The sequence below is a fragment of the Lissotriton vulgaris genome, chromosome 1_1 (genome assembly GCF_964263255.1).
Source record: "Lissotriton vulgaris chromosome 1_1, aLisVul1.2, whole genome shotgun sequence".
NCBI classification, from domain to species: Eukaryota; Metazoa; Chordata; class Amphibia; order Caudata; family Salamandridae; genus Lissotriton; species Lissotriton vulgaris.
In genome coordinates this window covers 1,351,100,805-1,351,125,497 of record NC_141685.1, presented here as the reverse complement: position 1 = coordinate 1,351,125,497, position 24,693 = coordinate 1,351,100,805, and the positions used below count along the sequence as shown (strand labels likewise).

Sequence of the window (24,693 nt, the reverse complement as noted above, 5' to 3'; positions counted from 1 at the left end):
TGACATTGTAGAAAGATCCATGAAGTCTCCCGAAGGATATGGCATTTACCCCTCCAAAACGTCAACACTTGTCATGGACACATCAAGTGCAAATTATGGCTCAAACAGGAAAAAGTCCTTGTGGTTAGAGAAAAGGCGAATAACCATCTCAGCATTATGAAACTCAAAACAGTTGAACTGTTGTTGAATTCCCTCATCACTGTGATTCAGTGGAGGTCCAAACTGATCAAAACACACAGAGCTAAGCTAAAGTGTTACATCAGGAGTCAGTGTGGGGCAAGATCTCCCAATCTCTCCAAGGAGACATAACTGATATGGTTGTTTAAAATCACTAACTGCTTAACACGCTTCATAAGTGAACAAGGCCACTTGCTGCTGGGTGGACCGTAGCACTGTAACATGTCTGAATCCAGCTTGCAGACTTGGGGAAAGGCTCTCCAGAAAGAGTATGTGTCCTTGAGAATTAATGTTACTGAATGTAAGTAACCTAGTATTTATTTTGTTGTCAAACACTTCAGAATATAACAATATCTATTTGTGTCAGAAACCACCTATCATTTAGGGAGTAAATGTTAAGGATTTTTGGAGGACATAGACCATATCTTTAAAAAATATGTTATTATAAATAGCTGTCCCGGAGGAGGGGGGGGGCACTTTTCGGACATGAATAAGTAGAAAAGGAAAGGCTTGTACGCATACCAAGCTTATGAGACTGAGTGTCTCATTAAGGAATGCAGATGGTTAGCTTCTTTTATTTTCCTTCCATGTTGCATAATTGAACACTAACGTGGGTCATTAAGACAATGGTAACCATTTTGCACTACGTTGGGCAAATGTCAATGCAGATGTTTGTCAGATTGAGATATGTCGTAGCCATGGCTCAATCTGATAACATCAGCTCCTGTATCCCTTACAAAGTTTGCAACAGGGCTTGTGCAGGTTAACACTCCGAAAGTTCAGGAAGGGAATAAAAACGTGTATGCACAAAACCCGTCTGTTCTGTTGTATCTAAATCCTCAGACAGTAAACACCCTTTGGTCATGCAATATGTCACCATCAAATAGATTTACCGCCCAGCTTTGTTCCTCAGGCTATCTGTACCCAGTGTTTATGAATGTAAATACATACTGATGTGCTTTCCCATAACGTTTATGAGACTATCAAGTTATTCTTAAAAGGACATAAAGTTGCTTTGTTGCACATAGACATATGGACACCCCTTTAACATACCACACCTGTCCATGCGGACACACTCCTATAAACTAAAACATAAAATCACTTTAAATATTTCAAAGTCCTGAGATGTGAACGGTATGCTGTCAACTCACGGGTCGACTCACGGGCAACTGCAGCTTCAGGATTATTCATTTCAAATTTCTGCATCAAATCTATTATTCACCTTCACAACTCCATAGATATGGCTTGAGGGACTCGGCGAGGTGTGTGCGATGTGGTGCGGAGGATGCCGATTTCTATCATGTTGCATGGGCATGTGGGAGAGTTTTCGCATTATGGTCCGATGTGGCTCGAGTCTTGACGGAGATTGTGCTTGAGCGGGTGTCCTGTACGCCAGAGGTATGCCCTTTTGGGTATGTGGCCAAGTTGAAACCTGCTAGTAGACGCATTGTGGCGGTCTCCACTTTGTTGGCAAAGAGGGCGGTGGCGAGGAAATGGGGATCGAGGTCTGCACCTACTATCAAGCAGTGGTTCACGGATCTAGCTTCTTGTAGGGATCTTCTGCAGACATACGAGGAGGAGCTGCCTGAAGCTTCTCGCCCCAAGGACGTATGGAGTCCTATTACAGCATACATGTTAGCACACCCTGATATGATTTGAAGGTGTGATCTTAAGCATGGACCTGCTTTGGACACTCTTGTAAAGCTGTCTTTCTCTGGGAAGTTCCTCACTCCTAAAATTTACAGCATTGTTATGGTACTGTTTAGATAATGCTATTTGTCGCACACCTAGTGGATAGGACGCCTTTGGGGTGGGAGTCTCCCTCTGTGTGGGGCTCCGTAATATTTACTTTTAATTGGCGCCTGGCGGTTGTTTCTTGGGTGGGGGAGGTGGGGGGGAAGTTTGTGTGCTTACTGTATTTGGATGAATATTCATTGGGAGGCCTAATGTTGCAACTGTATCCTCATGATTTATGCACATTTCCATTGTAGGAGACGCTTGTTTTGGCCATAATGTCATGTATTATGTGCTGTTTTTGCTGAACTCTCTAATAAAGAAATTAAAAAATATATATATATATATATTTCAAAGTCCTGCAGAATCCGTTTTGGGGGCATATTTTTGATGAGATTTTTTTCAGTCAGCAAAATGAACTGCCCTTTCCTGATGTTTCCGTTACAGGGCTCAACGTCGATGGAATCTACCGAGTCAATGGTAACTTGGCCGTCATCCAGAAGCTTCGCTTTATTGTTGACAGGGGTGAGTAACTTCTCTTTTGCAAATGGCATGGAAGCAGCTCAAATCTAATTTAGATTAGGAGGAGGTGGGTGTTTCGTGGCTGGGATTTCTCCAAAGTGAACTGTGTTTAGTCGACGTTCAGGATATGTAGGAGATGCGGAGGCATTACAACTGGTATAGGCGTTTCAGTAGTCTATGGGAGAGTGACTTTTATAACTAAATAGTTTAATTTGTTATACAATGCCCAAAAAGCTTCCAAATCGGAAGTGTTTCCAGTTTAAAATTTGCCTAGACACAACTATTAGTTTTGATGCTAAGGGAATAGAGAGCTGGTTGATGTGTAAATTATCATGGTGAATATACTACAATAGCACAAACAAAATGTAAGGATAATAAGGGTTTTCAGTATTACCTGCAACAACACATGCCTCGTGGCTTTGCTCATTTATAAAGTGCAAAATACTATAGGCATCTTTTCACGTGTTATATCTGACGGATGCGACCTGGGCTCAGCATTTCAGCAGCTACACAGAGCGCTACCTGCCAAAGGCCTCTCAATTGGCTTTTCCCGTCTAATAGCCTGTTCCCTCCTTACTAGCATTAGTGCCGGGGTACTGTGCCACTATTCCATCTTGTGATCTAACAGTGGTGCATGGTCTTTTTGAACGGTACAAGTATTTCACCTTTTGAGTAGGAAGGTAATGACGCATGAAGCAGGGATTTACACCTGGGGTAAAATTCTGGTCTTGCCTGCTTTATTTCTTGCTGTCTTCACCAACTTGTCCTACTGCTACATGAAGGGCGAGCTTGATACGTGAAGAACATACTCAAAAATGTGTTATGGTGTTTTTTGGGGATGGATTCCAGTCTAAAATGATCTGGCACTGGGCTATCTGCCATGGCATTTACCTCATAGTGGAGCACCTCCTGGGGTGGACAATGACTTTGTGGACCTGAGCAGCAGGTTGCATCAACAAGGCATTGGGAGACACCTCATATAGAACTGTTAGCTACCCCAAAAATAGCAAAATGCCCAGTCTTCGCTGCCATGTACCCACATCCACAGTTCATGGACAATGCACTATGGATCAACCAGTCAGGGATATATTTTGCCTATGCTTTTTCACCTCTCCCGTTCCTTTTTTTCGTGGTGAGGAAACTCAAACAAATGTCACTAACGCTCAGCCTAGAAGGGTCAACCTGAACCAGGCAACCTTGGTACTCCGCCTGCCTCGAGATGTCTCTCTGACCAACAAGAGGCTTACCCTCAGGCTGGACCTTCGCATGCAAAGACAAGGTCAACAGGCATCCGGACCCTGAGCAACTCAACCGTACAATATGACAACTAATGTCCAAGAATTCGCAAACTTCTACCTTCCATAAGATTGTATGTCAATTTTAAAGGATGCATGTTAGCTCACAACTCAGGCCTATTACATGGCAAAGTGGTAGAGGCTTGTTCGTTACTGCATCTCCAAAGACCTAGATACCCTTCAACCTACTATTCAGGAAATCATTGTGTGCTTCATGTACACTTACAAAAGGCAGGCATTCGGCAGGCATAGCCAGGCAAAAAGGTCTATGTAGACATGCCCTTTCATCGCTCCAGTGAGGCCCTGTAATTTCCATCGGATATCTCCGTAACTGGCCTCCCTCTTCCAAGCCCCACAAGCAAGGTGTGCTGTGGGGGATGAAGGGAGTCCTTAGAGACCGGTTCCACTTGCTGAGGGGAGCAACGTGCAGCATGCCTGGAACTGTAACCGATTGTCGACGTGCAGCCTGAAACAGTTGCAACTTGTGCTAAGAAGCAGATATCTGCAGGGGTGGACCTGCTTATTTTAACTACTGTGGCCTATGGACAAGTACAGAAGCCATGGCAGGCTTGAAGCTCGCCCACCTCGGTGGCCCCCAGTGGTTGGGTGAGAAGCTACATTTCTGTGCTGACTAGGGGCTTGGGTTCTGCCACATGCCTCCCTTTGAAACCCTTGGGCCCCGTGTGATGATTTGTTGCATGCAGGTTGCCTTTTCCTCATGAGGAGACTTGATGCTTCTCTATCAGCCACCTCTTTAGTGGCCTCTAGCCACAGGGCGGAATTTGCCTGAGACACATACATGCCAGCCAAAAAAGAAGGTTCAGAAGAGCATTTTGACTTTCTTTAAGACACAAACCTGGGGGAAGTAACAGCCATGGCTCATCCAGAGAAGTCACTGGGGAGGGGGTGCCAGACTCTTATGAAGGTTAATATTCTGGAGAGTCTCTCCAACTTCAAGGCTAATCTACAGAAGACTTAAAAGCAGATATCGCCACAAACTTGAGAATTCTGAAATCACACCTCTGTGCGCTAGTGGACTCTTTCAATGCTGATATTGACCCGGTAGGATCCCGGGTGGTCAAGATGGAATTAAGGTTGCGAGGTTCGAGAAGGAAAGTGATAATAGCAAAAATGTACTCTCGCAGACCCAGACCTGATTCTTCACACTCTGAAACATAAAGATTTAGAGTACCCCCTCAGACGCAATAACATTTACATAACAAAATCTGCAGGAAGGAGCCGAGGGCCCACATTGGGAAGCCTTTCTGTTTGGCCTCTTGGCACATGTCCTGGGAGACTCTCATGCCTCCTCCAGCATAGAAAGAGCACACAGGATGGCCCCAAGTCATCAGGCGGGACATGTCTAAGCCAACGGACGTACTGGTGAAATGTTTACCTTTCTGATGGATACTTCTAACTGTAAATTTTTTACTTTGTGGATACCCCCAGGTACCAAAGTGGATCCAGTGGATTTTCTTCAGCAATTCCCTTGCAGATCAGTAGGTGGCATCATGCTGCTCTACGTCAGATCCATTGCAACCTGTATGTGATGATGGGGCACCTGCATAGCCACCACCTCTGTGAGCTGACGCCTGTTCCTTTCATTACGCACCTTCCGACACGGATCTAGAGCTTGTTCCCCCGAATTCTCCTAGACCTTACAGACTTGTTTATCATAATTCTAGTGTGCAAGGGACATGTCCCCTTCTAAAACAACAGTGCTTAAACTTGTAAGGATTGCCAAATTCAGATGTCGGTGATGGCCTATTACAAGGTCTGTCTACAACGTCTGGGCTTCTCACACTAATTGACATAATGTGACAAGTGCGCAAAGATTAATCTGAAGGCCATATAGGGTTGAAAAGCTAAAGCTAAACATCATGGAACATTGCCGAAAATTTGGGAAAGCCCAATTCTGCTCAAAGTCGAAGATGCATTCTCGTTCTTGATGGCGTCCTTGTGATCGAGCCGCTTCGATGTGCAAGTTATCAGATAACTCGAAGAAGAAGAAGCACAAGAAGTCCAAACACTGCTCCCCTTCTTCGTGCAGCTCCCATCAAGCGAAGTCGCAAGATGCACTGGGTGCAAACCCAGGCTCTGGCCCTCGTTCCGATGCAACTCGCATTCCTGGGTTCATCGGTGACGCTTCAACAGATCATGGAACTCAGGAATGCCATGTTGCAAATATACGGTACCTTACTGGATCCCACCTATAGGCCCTAACGATTCAAGGGGGTTCAAGTCAAATTACTGCCTGTGAATTCGCTCCAAATGCCAACTGTGTCCCTTGACCCCATTTTGAGGTCATGTAAACTTCAGGACCGGCACCACACCTAATGTTCTTTATGGCTCCAAGAACGATGCCGGGACCCCTTGTTTTAGCGCCGGCACCAACGCTGACGCCACCGGAGGTGGAGCCGATAGTCCTTTCGAACTCTGAAGCGAATCCGCTGCAACCTCTAACAAAGTCGCAAAGCTCACACCCAGTAGCCTAATCTTATTCAGAGAGACATCAGCTGTGAGAGGTGGCGATAGTCCTTTTGAACTAGAAGCTAATCTGCCATCACCTCCACCTTAGTTACAACCCTCAGGCTTCTGCTCTATTATGACCTGCCTGACCCTAATGATGAGGACAATAATGTTTATAATGACGGAAACCATTTTCTTGACCTACAAGATGCCAGTGGGCTCAAACTTCACCTGACGCTGGCCAACTCTCTTCTACTCCCGCTCCAGCAACTGAAGAGTCTGCCTCCTTTTCTATGGTGGGGAGCAGATGTCCTTGACTTGCATTTTACCACTAGTAAGGCCAAAAGCAATGTCCTTACAAAATACTACTGCTAGACAGACAACATAGGAGCTCCTCCTACCATTTCGTAAGGCCATGACTGATACACTGCGGGGCACCTGGGCAAAACCAGGATCTTTTCCACCAGTAAACCATCAAATAGGGAGGAGACACAGTCCTGCTTCAGGTGATCCTGCCTTTCTCCTCCAACACCTTATGCCAGAAAGCATGGTAATTCAGAGCATGCTGAACCCAAATGTGTTTCTGATCACACTGCATGGAAAATGCATAAAAACATTTTCAAAACACAAGTTCATCTCCACTAGCATTGCCCTCCTTTCAGTGAACTTGGTTGCCTCCTAGGTAGATACTTGCATGTGGTGCAGGACATGGTGGCAAAGATCTTGGCAGCAGTTCCAAAAAACCTCAGGGTCAACCTCCAGCTTCATTCAGGATGGTCAGGATCCTGCTAAATATGTAATTTGCTCAGGCCTGAACAGTACTGACTGGCTGGGTAGGGCAATCGGCTAAAGTGTGGTGCTTCTGCAACATGCTTGGATATATTCAACTGGATTTTCTAGTGCTGTCCAACTATCCCTGATGGATATGTAATTTGGTGGCACATGTCTCTTCAGAGGCAAAGCGGACTCAGCCTTGAAGCGCTTCAAGGAGAGCAAGGTAACAGCACAATTTCTTGGGCAAGCACCGCCTTTATGGCAGTTTCCCCAACAGTTTCGGCCCATTTGAGGAATCGGGAGTGGATATAAGCAGAGGCTGTGTCAGACCTTCCCTCAGCTGCAACAGGCCCCCCAAGCATTTTGAGGTAGAGTCTAGGGGTGCAGCCATTAGTGTCCAGACACTCAGGGGCATCAAACTTCCCAAAACCATGCCCCCCTCCACAGCTGCTGTAATGCTTTTAGTTTGTCCTCAGCTGCGCACAATCGCCTGGTAGGAGGTCAGATCACCTTTGCCTCCATAGGTTTTCAGTTCAAAGGGTAAGTTTATTTAGATCGTAATCTTTAAACCAATACACAGTACTTACTTACATTAAAATTAATTTCTATCAGCAGCAATACATACAAAGTTCTCATTAAGATCTCATTCCTTTAAAAGAAAGGTGTAAATGGACTTCTTTCAGACATATAACATTTAAAACTGGATACACATATTATCAATTACTCCATATGATTTTTATCCTTAAAAATTTATAAAACCGGTTATCTCTAGACACAGATCTATTTAAAACCTTAAAATCTATTCCTGACTTATTATAAAACTCTGTACAACCTTTATAAATTTCCTAAGTGCGATTACAATATCAATGCTTGGAAGTTCTGTAATTAGATCAAGTGCTTGTCTTCTATCATATTTTACGAATATTGGACGCAGCCAAAGTTTACGCTGTTCTAAAATATTTGTACAGTCCAACAAGAAGTGCAAGGTATCCCCTTTTGTACCCAACCTGCATTTACAGTGCCCATTAGGGTCCAACATTTTAGTTTTGAGTTCTTTATTTGATATCCATGGGTTGATCCCAATGCGTAACCTTAGAATCTCTTGCCTAAACCACGGGTTAGGCAATAGATCCAAGTAAGGGAACCAGGTTTCCTTTGCCCATGCATTCATCATAAACTCCACCGATATTTTTTTGCCAAGATATACCCTTTCCGTGCTTCTAGAAGCGGCTTGCCCTTTGGTTCTTAGCTCATGTTTTGAGCACTCGATTGTTAGCGAATCACGAGATATATCCACTTTTATATTTTCGCAGGCCTGTAACATTCTCTTCTTACATATCTTTGCCCATTTTAGGTCACTATGTTGTATTTCATTTCGACACCAATGGGCAACTTTTTGATAATTTTCAAGACGTTTCCAAAATCGAATTACTGCACATTGTGCCTGGACCCCCCAAGCAATTGTCCCTAGGTCTGTTCTTATGGCTTGCACCATAGGTGGCAGAGCATTACATCAGTCCGATGGGTGCTCCAAATTGTACAAAATGGAGACACCCTCCTCCTTCTCTCGATCCCTCTGAATATACATTCTACATCACAACACCTCTTGCCCAGTTTGTGAGGGGAAGCTCAGGGTCTATTTGAAAAGGGAGCCATCGAGATGCATCCGCATCAGAGCTTGGGACTGGTTGTAATTCCTGTTATTTCCTGGTGCCAAAGAAGGACAGAGGCCTCTGTCCTTTCCTCTACCTTTGCCTCCAGAATTTTCTCCTCACTAAGTACAAGTTCAGAATACTCACCCTGGCCAAAGTTCTGACTGCCCTGGACCCAGGAGACTGCTCGTAGTGTTGGAAATGCAGGATGCCTATTTCCACACCCTTTGTTCTGCAGCTCTCACCTGCGGTTTCAGTTTTCAGAGATGGCACAGGGTGTCTTCTAGTTACACAAAGAACATTTGATCAATCTTTTTGGTACTGCTGAAAGCGCGCAACATCCAAACTTTTGTGCATTTGAGTTCCCAAGGCAGTCCATTTAGATTGGACCTCGGAGGTCCTGTATGACTTCCTACCTCTGCCTCTCCTGCTCAGAGTCTTGAAAAAGATCAGGAACGATTGTTCTGGTGTTCCCGGAGTAAGCATGGAGAGTGTGGTATCTAGAGCTTTTGTCCATAACCATTTGTCTTCTGATCCGATTCCCTCTTTTGAAGGACCTCTTGTCGTAACAACAGGGCAGGGTCCTGCACCCAAGCCTGCACTCCAACGTCCCTGCTTGGAGATTGAGCAGTGAAAGTTGACGGCTGGCTTTGGATCTTCCTTCCGCAGTAGTGAGTGTCATCCTGGCAGCCAGGCGTCCCTCGACTAAATAAGCCATTCAGTATGTAGGGAGAATTTCGATGTGTGGTGAGCTTTCCAAAATATCCAGCCTTTATAGGCACAGTTGTCTTATATTTTGCTGTTTTGATTATATTTAATGTGAATAAATGGGATGTATTATATGGTGTGGTTGTGCTACCTCACCATGCAATACACTTGCCAACCCCTTTAGGTCCATTAGATTTCGTCTGTCAAACCCTCAGCTCAACGCTGGGTAGCTGTGGCACTGAGCAGCAAAGCTTACACAGACGAATATGTGTTAAGCATTTAAGCAATACCAAAACAATTGAAGACAAAATTGACACAACACTCAGGAAATCCGAGACCAATTCATAAATATAGACTGTATTTTTTATAAGATTTTAGACAGTAGAATAATAAAGATCCACCAGAGGGCTCCGGAGATATAGATTTTACTAGCAGTAATTAATCAATGCAATTTTACTCAACTGTGAAGAAGCCTTGGCAAAGTCAACGAGTTGGACACTTAGAAATGTTCTAAAAAAAACGTAGGTAAGTGTCAATGCTGTCGGTTAGAAGTACATTAGGCAACCATCTCAGGCATAGAGCTTTACAGGGGGACCAGCAAGGTCCTGAAGAACATTACTTTCACAGAGGAAGCAGTCTTTCAGCATTTCCAGGTGCTTTTGCAATGGATTCCTATGGAGTGGTCCTGGTGCAAGGGATAAAGGATGCTGTAGATGCTCCAAGGATGCTGTGGATGTGATGTAGTCGACAGGGTTGTTCCTGCAGGAATTCTTCAGTCCTCAAAGATTGTGAGGGCCCTGGTTGCAGAGTCGCCGTCCCACAAAGTCCTCTCATTTCTGCCCGAACTCTAGTTGCCACTGGACTATGAGTCGCCGTTTGTCAGGTCATTGGCCAGTCCTTTCTGGGTCGATAACTTTCCCTCTGTGGGTCCACCAACTGTCCGACAGCACTCTCGGACTCAGAAAACTTGGGTGCAACACTGTGATTCAGGTCTTGGTCCTCAGTGCTGTACAGCGGCGATGGTAGCGGCTTTAGGACTTACGGCTACCAACTTGCTCCAGCAGGCTTTTTCAGCTGTTGTGTCCCTGTGCTGCAAGCGCGAGGCCTGTTAGCTGGCCCTTGGAGTTCTCTTGGCTTGACTGGTCTCTGGAGACAGCTTCTCCCTGAGATGGACACAGCAGGCACAAGTCCCTCTCTTCTCTAGCCACCAGGTGCAGGAGGGGCAGTCCTCATCTGGGCAGCCTCTATTTGCTGGTCCCTCGGTGCAATAGGGTAGTCCACCTTCAGTCCTTCTTCTGGGTGAAAGAGGTGCACTCTTTATGCTCGGAAAGTGCCCTCAGGGCACGATGCAGTTGATAGCAAATGGGCTGCCAGGTTCCCTCCCACCTGGTTACCACTTCCTGTGTAGTGTGGCATCTGACTATCCCAGGATGCACCATTCTTCCCACTCCCAAGATGGCAAGACCCTCTCATGGTGTACAGACCTCACTAGCCTACCCCTGGGGTGTGGCTTACTTATTGTTTAGCAGCTGGTTTCTCCTCTGCCTCCCATGCCAGCCTGTCTATCGCAACAATGGGGCAGCCCTCCCCCTGGTAGTACATATCTGCCCTTCCAAGGCGGCTTCACCCTTACAGGCTGCTTTTTGGGGCTAACAACCAAGCGGCTTTGTGCAGGAGGGAGGTGACACCTCTCTGACCAGCAGTCTCTCATTATTCTCCTTCCTGAAAGTCATTAGCAAATTTCTGCAAGAGGACAGAAAGTTGTCTTGTGGAACAAGCTCCATGTGTGCCCGGGAAGGTACAGGACCTTTAAAGGCAACAAAGTGGCAGCTTGGCTAAAGCTACACACTGAAACAAGTTACTTTAATTTTGACATGAGATACATCACAGCAAGTTGTTTGTTATTTTGGAGGGGTCACTTTGTTGGTCACACCTGTCAGGCGTTAGCACAGTTGAGGAGTCAGTGTGTAACCCTGCACTCTCCAATTGAGCGGCCCAGTGAAAACTGTTATTACGCATGTTTTACTCTCAGGACATGTAAAGTACATATCTTGCCTGTGCCATGTGCTGTGCCCTGCCATTTGGGCTCTGTAGACCTGCCAGAGGGGTGACTCACGCAGACATATGTAGGGGAAGTGGTGGCTTTGCCATTGCTTTCAATGGCAGAGTCGGGGTAGCAGTGCACAACTGTTCTACCAGTCTGCAGTGGTGGACTGGGGGACTTGTGTTACTTGGGGAGGGCCAGGGTAGCACAACCAATACTACATGCCCTGGGGTACCTCTCTAACTTAAATGCCCAGAATACCATTTACTAGGGAGCTACAGGTACGTTAGATTTTTCCAGTTGCCTGTAGCCAATTCAACATACACTTTAGGGTCAGGGCACTAGGACTGAGGTCTGGTTAGCAGGCCTCAACGCACTTTCAGAGTTGAAAAACCAGCAGCATCAGTCAAAAAAACTTACAGCATACTACCACACAAGGTACTTGAAGAGATATATATAAATCATATCTTGTTCTGAGATATAGAACCGGTCTTGACCTAAAGGGTAATCTTGAGAGATTTAGGAGGTCACTACCCATAACTTATAATGGCATGCTTCATCATAGGCGACCTCCCACACTGGAGTAGGATGGTACAACTCCAGTGTACTCAACTCAAAAAAGGAGTTATTAGGTATCTTTTCTATAGGACAAATCCAAAGGTAAAATACATAAGTTAAAAATACCTAGATGTATATCCAAAGAAAAGGTCTTTATTAATTGGTACCCCTGGTATGGGTTAAAATTAAACAATGTGGCGTACAGGTAGAAATTAATGTTTCACCGGACCACTTCAAAATATCAACATGTTTCGGCCTAACAAAGTGCCTAACCTGGTCAAAGGTCTTCTTCAGGGCCAAAGAGCTACCTACTCATTCAATACATGGATTCCATGCAGAAAGAAGGAGGCAAAGGCTCTCATACCTATCAGTTTTTATTCAGTATAAAATCCTATAGGAGAATATTAAACCAAAAATATATTTGTATGAGGAACAAATTCAACTAATATCAGAAAAGCTTCCTTTTTATCAAACATGCTCATGACAAGGGTATATGTCAATGCATGTTACCACATCCAAATGTATTCATTCTTCATACTCATCCCATTAGTGAGCACTGTAAAACTCTAGGGAATGTGAGGGATTCTTGTGTGATTGATGATGCTGTAAAATCAAGCAAAGTGTGTTTACATGCAGGTGGCGAACATGATAACATCCAGACAACATGGTCACTTAGCCATCTTAGGAGTAAATTCAGGCATCATGGTTCAGAATGGAGGACATCTCCTCTGTAGCCATGCTCTATTTGCATTACCAATAACTGACATATCAAAAGAAATGTCCACTGAAACTTCCAGTGACTGAGCAAGACTAAGTGATAGTTGTCTGTGCTTACAGACTGTTGATGCTTGAAGAGAAAAATAGTTATTTGAAAATACATATTGTCATATATGTACTGGTTAAGACATATACATATAAATGAGCTAGTAGTATAATGGTGCCATTCGGCAAATGGACAAACTAAAACGTTCAACAAATAGAAGACAAGACACACAGATGAATTCCCACAGTCCTCAGTGGTGGAAGATATAATGCGGCTAATGTGAAGGGAAATAGCCATGTAATGAGATCACATATTATCGCTCGTATACACTTAGGTCCCAATTCACAAAGGTAAACTTAGACCTGAAGTCTTAGTTTAGTTCTAAAGTCTAACTTCAGACCTGAAATGTAAGTTTAGTTCTAAAGTCAATCTTTAGACTTGAAGTCTAAAGTTAGACTTCGGATCTGAACTTAGACTTCCAGTCTAAATTTAGACTTCACATCTGAAGTTAGACTTGCCATCTAATCTTAAACTTCGAGTCTAAATTTAAACTTCTGGTCTAAACTTAGACTTTAAGTCTAAATTTAGAAGTCATGTCTAAGGTTACCTTTGTGAATCGGGCCCTGAGTTTATATCTGTATGTGATCTGGGGTATTAAATAAAGAGATTTGACTACAATAGTGTGTAGCCTCTTTCAAACCATCGGGGCACCTACTATGTCAAGAGGTAGATTCTGTCCTTTACACCTACACCATGAGTATCCCCATAGTGCTTATATTGGAAAATGGAGATGCGGAACACATGATCTATTGCATTGCATCATGTGCATGTGTCCTTATGTAACCTGTACATGGTGTATCAACACTCAGACTCATGGGAAATTAAGTCTGTGCTCTCTATGGTTCTCTATGGTGAAAACAACATGAAGAAAGAACACACAAAGCTATACTCATATTGACTAACTAATAATTTAAAAAATGGACTGTTGAAGGGATAATTAATGGCTCAGTTTGAGTGGTATAACAAGATGAAATGAGTGGCTTGGTTTCTATAGAAGAATGATTATTGACCAAACCCATTGATGAAAAGTGCTTATAGGAGTTTCTATATCATGCCTCCACGCAAACAAATTCAATATTAAAAATGTAAAAATGGCCTAAAGTCTAACTCTATACCTGAGGTCTAGGTTTAGATCTAAAGTCTATCTTTAGACCTGGATTCTAACTTAAAACCTGAAGTCTAAAGTTAGATTTCAGGTCTAAATTTAGACATCAGGTCTAAACTTAGATTTCAGTTCTAAGTTTGCCTTTGTGAAGCAGACCCTTAGTTTATATCCGTACATGATCTGGGGGATTAAATAACTCGCCTTGACTACTATAGTGTGTAGCCTCTATCAATCTATCCGGGCACACACTTTGTCAAGTGGTAGATACTGTCCTTTACACCAACACCTATAGTATCCCCATACTGCTGTATATTGGAAGAGGGAGACGCAGAATATGTGATCCTTTACAATGCATACGCATTGCATCATGTACATGTATTCGTATATAACCTATACATGACGTACCAACACTCAGACTTATGGGAAATGAAGTCTTTGCTGTTTATGGTAAACGCAACATGAAGAAAGAACACACAAACCTAAACTTAAAATGTTAATTTAGAAATGAGGTAGTCATAGGGACTAACTAATCATTCAAGAATGGACTGTTGAGGGGATAATTCTTGACTCAATTTGAGTGGCATAACAAGATTAAACAAATGGCTTGGTTTCTATAGAGGAACACTAATCGACCAAACCCACTGATGAAAAGTGTGAATAATGTTATACTCAGATACAAATAACAGAAACACAAAAGTGTTTATGGGGATGGGGTCTATATTATAACCCCACACAAAAAAAATCAGTAATAAAATTGTAAAAAGGGTCAAAGTACAATCGGTGTTCATATTTCTAAAAGGTAAAAATCTCCCAGAGAGGTAGAGGGGACTTGAAGGGGAGGGTCGAGAAAGATAAATGTTTAAACAGCTCAAAGGTGACAACCTCACACCGTGGCCATATAGTGTTCCAATTAAAGTTGTGTCCATTGTACATCATCGTTGAGGCCCCTACTTGATGACCCCAGGCGGTAGATTCACCTTTACTTCACATATAAAAGCTGATTATTGATGTTGATCACACTCGATGATATTTGATCGATAATTGTCCATTCTATGTCATTCTCGATGTGGTCTTGTTCAAGAAGGTGCCACATCATTTTTGTAGGTCTTTTAGCACCTGATGGTGCTCTTGTGTTTATTAATTTTTGTCTTCCCCTTAAGTGTAGCCATCCCTATGTATCTTGGCATCTTAACACAAGGACATGTTATCATATAGATTACATTCACAGAATCACAGTTAGAAAATTGTCATAGAACCCATGGTACATGCATCCCTAAGTCTGTTTGTTTTACTCTTCTTGAAAATCTGCATAATATACAATGTCCACAAGGCGAATGACCTGCTGGGGGTGGAAGATTCCACTCAGTGACAAGATTATTTTTGATCATAGGTTTTTTTGAGGCATGTGTGTACCAGCTCATCTTTGATAGATTTCCCCCGTTTGGAAAGCAAACATTGGTTTTTCAAACCTCAGTGCCCTAGACGTAAGAATACTCCAGTTCCTATTGACAATTTTCTGTATTACATTAAATTGGGTCCCATATGTTGTCACACAAGTAAGATGGTCAGTAGTAGGTGTTTTTGTAATGTCTGCAATAATAAGTCTCTGGAGTAGGCCCTTTTAGGTGCTCTTTGCATTAGCTTTTTTGGATATTCCTGCTCTTGCAGTTTTTTAGTTAACAAATGTGCATTATGACTGTAGTTTTGTTTCTCTGTGCAATTGCATCGTAGCCTCAGAAATTGTCCAACCAGAAGATTGTCCCATAGAGCTTTTGGGTGACAACCTTCATACTGTAAAAGGTTATTACGGTCAGTGGGTTTGTGGCATACCTCACACTTGAGATTATTGTCAGTAGTTTTTATCATATCTAAGAAGGAAATCTCTGTTCTGCTGTTGTTCATAGTCAATTTGAGAAACTCATCTGTTGGTTAATCTAAGGTCCAAACATAACAGCTTCTTCATAACCTGACTAGATAAAAAAATACCATCAATATAACATTCTCATAATGCCATTTTTGGAAAATATGGGTTGAAATGAAAAATTTCCTAGCATCCATAAAGGAAAGTTTCAATTCTATTAAGGACACTGAGGCAGGATTAGGCTTTTCTTTGTTTATTTATTAAACCAGCAGCCTTCAAAGAATAACTTGTAAGATGATAAAATAACATTGCCCATAAGACACTGGGAAAAAACTACAAAACTAATCGTCGAATTAGAATGTGTATAGTCCACATAATGGTCCCGGTCTACTCTCTGGCTTCCTCTTTCTTCCTACGACAAGCGGTTCATCCTGTCCCCTTATTTCTGTGTTAAAGACATCCGTACCTACAAATCAACAAAACAACCGTGAGAAGGTGCCCGTCACCGGTATCAACATTAAACAATTAGTCTAATCAATAGAGAGAGAGAAATATATCACAATTCAATATGAACATCGCAGTAGTCAAGCATTTGTTAAACTTGTACAAAACTCACATTACTGAAAGTTTTAACTTCCCTTAGGAAGGGCAGTAATGTCCGGGCGGGCTAATCCTCGCCTCTGTGTCCTTAATAGAATTTAAACTTTCCTTTACTATGGCAGGACCCGGAGGCGAGAATTAGACTAGTTTAAAGCTGATCCACCATCACGTTTGCCAGACCAGGGATTGGTTTAAAGTAGAAGGTCTTAAAAGAGGACTTGTACGACCAGTCTGTAGCATTAAGGATGTCCTGCAATCTAGCCCCCAGTACAAAGGCTTTGGAAGCCATGGCCCCTCTGACTGAATGGGCCCCAAAGCGGGACGTGTCAATACCCGCCTCTTGCATAACCCATCTGACCCATCTGGCAGTCGTGGGGGAGGAAACAGCCTTGTGAGGTTTCCTCAATGCAATCAATAATTGCCGCTCCCCATGGGGTCTCACCTCATACCTCTTAAGGGTGCGAACCACACAAAGTTTAGGAACCTGCGAGAAAGCCGGGTAGAATTATATTTCGTCCTAGTAATATAGAAGGTCACCCCTTCTTTTTAAAAACTCTACTGTGATGTCCAAGACGTGTACATCTGAAAAACTTTGACAAGAAATATGACACAAGAGCATCGCCAGTTTCGCTGAAAGCTTTTTCCTGGATAGATATTTATTAGAGGGCCATGATTGAAACAAGGAAAGGACCTTATTTACTTCCCATTGGACTGAGTGCAGTGGCTCGGATGGATTCGATAACCTGATACCCCTCAATGACTTACAAACTAATAGGTGTTTCCCAACAGGACGACCGTCCACCAGGATATGACACACCAAAATTGCGGACCGAAAGGTGTTAACATATCTGTAGGCAAAACCCTGGGCGACGAAGCTCGCCAAGAAATTCAAGACCTGGACAAGGTCTACCCCCACGGGATCCACCTGGTGTTGTGGACAACAACCCTGCCATCTAGACCATACAGAACGGTATCTTTTTTCCGTGCTATCTGCCCAGGCCCTTGCGAGCAACAAGGCAGCTTCTTGTGAAATTCCCAGGATTTTCCTACGTTCCCGGTAACCCTCCCAGCCATGAGGCGAAGAGATCCCTCTAGTATCAATGGGTGAGGATTGTCCTGGGGATCCTGGAGGAGATCTGAAAATAGGTGTAGAAGGATTTGAAAATCCCAGAAAAGTTCCATCATCGCTGGAAACCAGACTTGCGATCTCTAAGTTTTAGTAATCACAACCTAGTCCGCCTGCTGCCTGCGCACCTGGGCCACCAGCCGTGTTATCATCGCAAAGGGCGGGAAGGCGTAGGTTTTCTCCATGCTCCAATCCTGAAGGAATATTTACAACAAGGGGTGGTGAGGGACAGAGTCTCTGAATTAAACAGAATACTCTCACCCAGTCAAGAGATCAGGGCTAGATCCAACACCGTTTTTTAGCTCACTGCACCATCCCAGTTTCAGAACCTGGCTGTATGCAAATTAGTCTGTTCCTGTCCCAGTACATGATGGGAACAGGGCAAACCAAACTACAAAAGCCAATTCTTACACTGGGAAGGAAACAAGCTACCGGGGACCGGTTTCTGGCATTTCAGCCTCTTCGGCCCGGCTTGCTTGAATCCTGATGGTGCAATGAGCAAGGGACTCACATCTGAGTATACCCTTCCACGCTTAGGGTGGACAAAAATATTTACAACAAGGGGTGGTGAGGGACAGAGTCTCTGAATTAAACAGAATACTCTCACCCAGTCAAGAGATCAGGGCTAGATCCAACACCGTTTTTTAGCTCACTGCACCATCCCAGTTTCAGAACCTGGCTGTATGCAAATTAGTCTGTTCCTGTCCCAGTACATGATGGGAACAGGGCAAACCAAACTACAAAAGCCAATTCTTACACTGGGAAGGAAACAAGCTACCGGGGACCGGTTTCTGGCATTTCAGCCTCTTCGGCCCGGCTTGCTTGAATCCTGATGGTGCAATGAGCAAGGGACTCACATCTGAGTATACCCTTCCACGCTTAGGGTGGACAAAAATATTTACAACAAGGGGTGGTGAGGGACAGAGTCTCTGAATTAAACAGAATACTCTCACCCAGTCAAGAGATCAGGGCTAGATCCAACACCGTTTTTTAGCTCACTGCACCATCCCAGTTTCAGAACCTGGCTGTATGCAAATTAGTCTGTTCCTGTCCCAGTACATGATGGGAACAGGGCAAACCAAACTACAAAAGCCAATTCTTACACTGGGAAGGAAACAAGCTACCGGGGACCGGTTTCTGGCATTTCAGCCTCTTCGGCCCGGCTTGCTTGAATCCTGATGGTGCAATGAGCAAGGGACTCACATCTGAGTATACCCTTCCACGCTTAGGGTGGACAAAAATATTTACAACAAGGGGTGGTGAGGGACAGAGTCTCTGAATTAAACAGAATACTCTCACCCAGTCAAGAGATCAGGGCTAGATCCAACACCGTTTTTTAGCTCACTGCACCATCCCAGTTTCAGAACCTGGCTGTATGCAAATTAGTCTGTTCCTGTCCCAGTACATGATGGGAACAGGGCAAACCAAACTACAAAAGCCAATTCTTACACTGGGAAGGAAACAAGCTACCGGGGACCGGTTTCTGGCATTTCAGCCTCTTCGGCCCGGCTTGCTTGAATCCTGATGGTGCAATGAGCAAGGGACTCACATCTGAGTATACCCTTCCACGCTTAGGGTGGACAAAAACATTTACAACAAGGGGTGGTGAGGGACAGAGTCTCTGAATTAAACAGAATACTCTCACCCAGTCAAGAGATCAGGGCTAGATCCAACACCGTTTTTTAGCTCACTGCACCATCCCAGTTTCAGAACCTGGCTGTATGCAAATTAGTCTGTTCCTGTCCCAGTACATGATGGGAACAGGGCAAACCAAACTACAAAAGCCAATTCTTACACTGGGAAGGAAACAAGCTACCGGGGACCGGTTTCTGGCATTTCAGCCTCTTCGGCCCGGCTTGCTTGAATCCTGATGGTGCAATGAGCAAGGGACTCACATCTGAGTATACCCTTCCACGCTTAGGGTGGACAAAAATATTTACAACAAGGGGTGGTGAGGTGAGATAAATAACGGTGATGGATCAAGCCCTGATCTTTGGACTGGGTAAGAGTGGTCTGTTTAACTCAGACACTCTGTTCATCACCACCCCCTTTTTGTAAACCAATCCTGAAGGAAGGCATCTGTGGCAACCGCCTGGGGATGCAGTCTGAAACTGCAATATCTGACGAGTAGGAAATCCAGCCAGGAGGCAAAGAGGATGACGTAGAATGGACCCCACTGGTCCTGCAGTTGCTGGAAGGTAGGGTGCAATTTCCATAGACTTGTATCCTTTCAATGACCGGAGTGCCAGTCCGCTACCTGATTGGTATGCCCCAGAAGATGCTCCGCCGAAAGAGAAATTTGATTGGCAAGGCAATACTTCCAAAGGGTACGGGTGAGGTCCAACAAGGCCTTCGGCCGGGTCACTCTCATGTGATTGACATAGCGAACTGCTGCCACATTTCAGCAGGAAAGAACATTTTACCCTGTCCTTGGAGGGCAAAGGACCCACCATTAAATCCAAACAGTTGATGTGAAGAGCCTGCTCTGCGGAAGATCATTTTCCTCCGGTTGAAAAATCCCCACTCCGAGCGCCCAACCCGGAGCTGCTGACGTCGGATTCGATCACCAAATCGGGTTGGGATCTGAAAATAGCCCGGCCAGTCAAGGCCTCCATGAAAGCCTTCCACCACCTCATCTACTCTTTTGCCTCATTGGAGAGCGGAATTAACTGGGTATAGGAGACACTCTTCCTGAGGTGAGAGATTTTTAGACGCTGCATCTCATGATAATGGAGAGGACCTGGAAAGATGGCCTGGATAGAAGACGACAGAAGCCCCACAATCTATGCCAACTGACGCAATGATATCTGCGACTTGGAGATTGTTCGCTGAAGCTCGTGCCTGATCTTGGTCACCTTCCGAGCCGGAAGGCTGAGAGATGCCGATACTGGGTCTATCAAGAAGCCCAGGAATTGGATGAATTACGTCGGAGTTAAGACTTACTTCTCCATAGTGATGATGAAACCCAACGATTCCAGCAGATCTATAGCTGTTTGTAAGTAGCCTAGAAGGCGTCGGATACACTGGTCCATGATTAGAATATCGTCAAGGTCGACGATCAATTTCATGCAATATGCCTGCAATTGTTCGACGACTTGCCTCAACAGCTTAATGAAGCACCAACGGACCAATGGTAGACAAACAAACTCGAAGTTCTGCTCTCCCCAATGGAATTACAGAAAACATCTGTGAGGTAGAAAAATGGGATCCACCAGCTAGGCGTCCTTTAGATCTAACCATACCATCCAATCCGAGATCTGAAGAAGATCTCTCAGCTGGTGGATTCCCTCCATCTTGAAATAATGTTACAGGAGCCAAGAATTGGACTCCTTGAGATTGATCACTGGACGTTATCCCCATCTGCGTGCTAGCCAGGGAGTGGGGAAGGGGAGTGTGGGATCTGTCTAGGGAAAGGTGAGCACACAATTGTAATCCCCTCCCAGTATCCATGACGATGTTGTAACCTGGGCTAAGATGCCGACAGAGATTCCCAGAATATTCCCTGTTCAGTTTTAGGTGTATAGATGCTGCCTAGGAATACCGGTTGGCCATCTAAGAGCCCCTCTAAAAGTGCATTCTGTCCCTCTGTATCGACCACCCTGCGAGTTTCCTGGAAGGTGACCCCCGGCTGAAGCAAAATTAGTGCCCCCGCGCATATGCTGAGTACGTCGTGGCACAGAATATACCCCGCCAACGCTTGTGCAGATGGTCTAGTTCTCCAGCGGTAAGGTGCATTTCTTGTAATAGTAGATAGCATAGCGTTTGTGGGCTGTGTGCATACCTCGTACATTCAGAGTGAGGATGCCGGTGTCAGCTGTGGGGGTCATGATTTGACAATGGTGACGGCAGGAGGGAAAGGGCATAAGGAGAGATGCCTCGCAGATCTCGCTTACATCCTGGAGATAGCTGTTTTTGAGGTTCCGTGGCACCCGCCCACCATATGGAACGTAGGGGAGGACCAGATGATAGGGTAAGAACTGGGGTTGGACATGTTCTAAATACTGGGAACCTACCATAAGTGGCAGTACGCCCAAACCAAACATGGTGCAAGCGGTGTATCGTGGGGGCGAGCCGTGTATGTACCCAAAGCAACTGGTGTGAGCAGCCCATAAGAAACCGGGAAGTCAGGTGAGACCGGGAGCATGAAGAAGCTGCACTACCAGCGTCTTGTTAGTGTTGGATTATGATATAATCAAAAATGCAAAGGGGAACAGGAGTTACTGCAGTTGTCCTTTAAATGAGCGTGTCTGCTGTTTGGGGGTCAATAAGGGCGCAGTCACTGACTTTGCTGGAGAGTTGCTCATTTTGCTGGGGTCTTCCTCAGAGGTGAAGATGTGGGGGCCTCTCTCATCATCCGAGATTACAGAGGTATGTCCCAGGTCTGCCGCCTGCAGTGCTCTCCTGCGTTCTGCAATAATTTGTTCTAAATTCGGGGAGCCTGATATGGAGCCACTGGGTAGAGATTTCGAGTGCGGCTTGGTTTTCCTCCCCTGATGATGTCTGCTCCGGGGTCCTCGTGCTCATAAGATTCACACGGTCTCCGGGCATTGAGGGTCCAGTGGGTGGTGATCGATCCAGTCTGATGCCCCAGCCGGGTCTGTGAAGAAGGAGGTGACCCCGTCATTGATTACCTTGAGGCATGCTGGAAACAGCAGTGAGTACTGTATCCCCTTTTGGCCAAGGCGGCGTGTTATCTCTAGAAAGGATGACCGTTGGCTTTGTACTGCTTGAATATAGTGGGGAAATAGCATGATGTGTTAATTTTGCCTGGCAGCACACAGCACCGTGTCTCTATCACTGAAGTGAAGTTTCACCATTAGTGGCCCAGGAGGGGACACGCTGCGGCCCGGTGCGCCCTCTCAACGAAAAAGAAGGTTGTCAATTATGAGGTTGGCGTGAAGGATCTGAACCAGGGTCCTATGTAGATGATGGGGTCTGATCCCCGACTCCCTCTGGTAGACCCAAGACCCGGACCCTGCTCCTCCGGGACCATCCCTCTAGGTCATCCGATCAACCCTCCAACTGTGTGACCCTGCTTTGAAGATCACGCAGGGTTTCTTGTTCCTTTGCCAGGGGTTACAGGCCAGAAAGGGTTCTCTCCCCATCTGTAACCCTACCTGCCAACTTGCAGTGGTCATCTCGTAGAAGGTTAAGATTTGTGGGTGTGGCCCCAAATGTATCCCCCATGGTGACCTTGGTGTGCTGTATGGCAGCTAGCACCTTGTCCAATTGTTCTGACATAGCGAGGGTGGCCGTGATCCCCATTCCCATTTGCTGGTTATTGGTGGCCGGGGAGAGGTTTCGTGCTGGGACGGATGCCTCTGGCAGGACGTTCGAGCGTAGTCTCCCCATGGCTTTGGGGGAGGCGGCTCCTCTATGCTCCCCTGTGTTAACTTGCAAGGTCCTCCCCACTGCAGCGGGCTATACCCGGTCTTCCGTGTTTGACGCCCTCTGAGACCATGTCGGCTGGAGGGTCCTCCGCCAGTGGAGTGGGTGGCCTCCCCTTGTGTATCGCGGAGCAGAAGTTGTGAGGGTTTGCCTCTTACAAGTTCGCTGGGCTTCCACGTGTAGGCAAGGTCATGGGTGACTTGCCGGGTAGCAACGGCTGGTGCCCCAGAGGGGGGTTCTCTTATCAGGTGCGCTTTGCCACAACATCGATCTCAAGGCCCAAATACCTTTAATATCCATTCTATACTTGGAGTTACTTAAAGCCTTTTCCGTCCCGTGGGGGCCGAGCCCGAGGAAGTAAACAAGTGTTGGGGGCAGCTAGGCCAAGTTTACTCTGTGGGGGTCCCCCACTCTGTGCCTCGATGATGGCGCCGAGTTGGAGCCACAGGGGGACGCAGGCGAGGCCATCACTTGTAGACAGGGTCTGGGAAAAAGGAGCTGGTAAGTAGCGACTGGTACCCCCGAGGGAGAGTCTCTCAGCGGGGGTGCGCCGGTGGTGGTGCCAATCTCAGGGTGTAAATACTTTCATTGTTCTTTTCTTGTGGAAGGCTACAGAATGCCTCTGTTGTCCTGCGGGAAGTCGCCCCCCAGGAAACAAGCATGTGTCGGGGGACTGCAAGGCCCGTACTGCTCTAGTGGGGCCTCCAGGTCCACGCCTTGGTGGTAACTCTGAATTGGAGCTCCGGGAATTCATGCAAGGATGTTCTGCTGCCTAACGGTGGTGCTGATATGGGACACCAGGGGGGGTAGGGGTATCTCAGATCTAAAGCCCCCCACACGAGGGCCCGCACCCCGGCCTTCATAACCCAGAAATATGTCCTTCTCCCCGCACCTAGATTATGGTGCCGAGCAGGGGGTTGCGACTCTAGGACTCACCTTGTAGGTGGCTGAGTGGGCTCAGCCTGTGTTATGTGCCCCGTCACTGCCACCCCCAGGCTACCCTCAGATCCACCGTTCGGGGATGATTCCTCCAAAGGCTTTCGTGCAGGATCGTAGATCTGGAGGCAAGAGGGGAGTCCCAGCTCACCACTAAGCCAGTGCACAGCCCAGGCCTCACCATTCTCAGGCTTCACAGGTGGATGAGATGCTGTGGGAGGGCAGGGGCATCCACCTTCTCCTTTCATCCACGGTGCGGAACTTGTTTTACACACTTCGCCACAATCCGGGTGCCCAGCCGGCCAGGGCCCTCATCGTTAAGCCATGCTGCCGCACTTCGTCCATTTCGGATGCTACTGGATGCGTCCGTCCAGCCCCGTATATGGGCCCATTCGCATCAGGGGGATCCCGCCGTTGAGCCCAGCGCCTCTCACCATCTACCAACGGAACCCAGCTCCAAGTCAGGGGTTGTGCCCCACAGCCCAGGATGCCCTGCCCTATGGCCCTCCACCGGGAAGCTCACCATGCGCTGCCATGTTGGTTGCGGCCGCATGACACCGGGACCGGTTTCTTTTCTGCCTCACTGCTCCCGTTTCTCAGCGAGGGTAGGTCTCAGTCCGGTGGATGTCCTGCTAGTCGGCAGTGCTTCTGTACAACTCCACCAGTGGAGATGCTTGTCGATTGTCGGGCTTGCACTTGGAGCTTCATGCAAGCATGTCCGCCATCTTGGCTGGCTCAGCCACACCCTTTGATTTTGCTCTTCATATAGGTACATCACCTTACACAATTTGGATGCTATATTGTACGCAATTTTTTATCAAGGAATGCCGGTCTCATGATAACATTAGGAGGGTTGTCCCCCTCGTCAAAAAGGTTACTAAGAAAAACACCCGATCCCAGCTTATTTGGGGTCTCGTGATG

At 45.9% G+C, this 24,693-nt stretch overlaps 1 protein-coding gene across 1 annotated transcript in view; it reads left to right on the top strand.

Moving 5' to 3' along the window:
- The window catches only part of ARHGAP9 (Rho GTPase activating protein 9), a 580,228-nt gene that overhangs the window by 362,339 nt on the left and 193,196 nt on the right, over nucleotides 1–24,693 (top strand). The window contains exon 14 of the mRNA XM_086966621.1: nucleotides 2,359–2,436. Coding sequence (XP_086822747.1) covers nucleotides 2,359–2,436 — 78 coding nt within the window. The remainder of the gene's footprint in view (nucleotides 1–2,358; nucleotides 2,437–24,693) is intronic.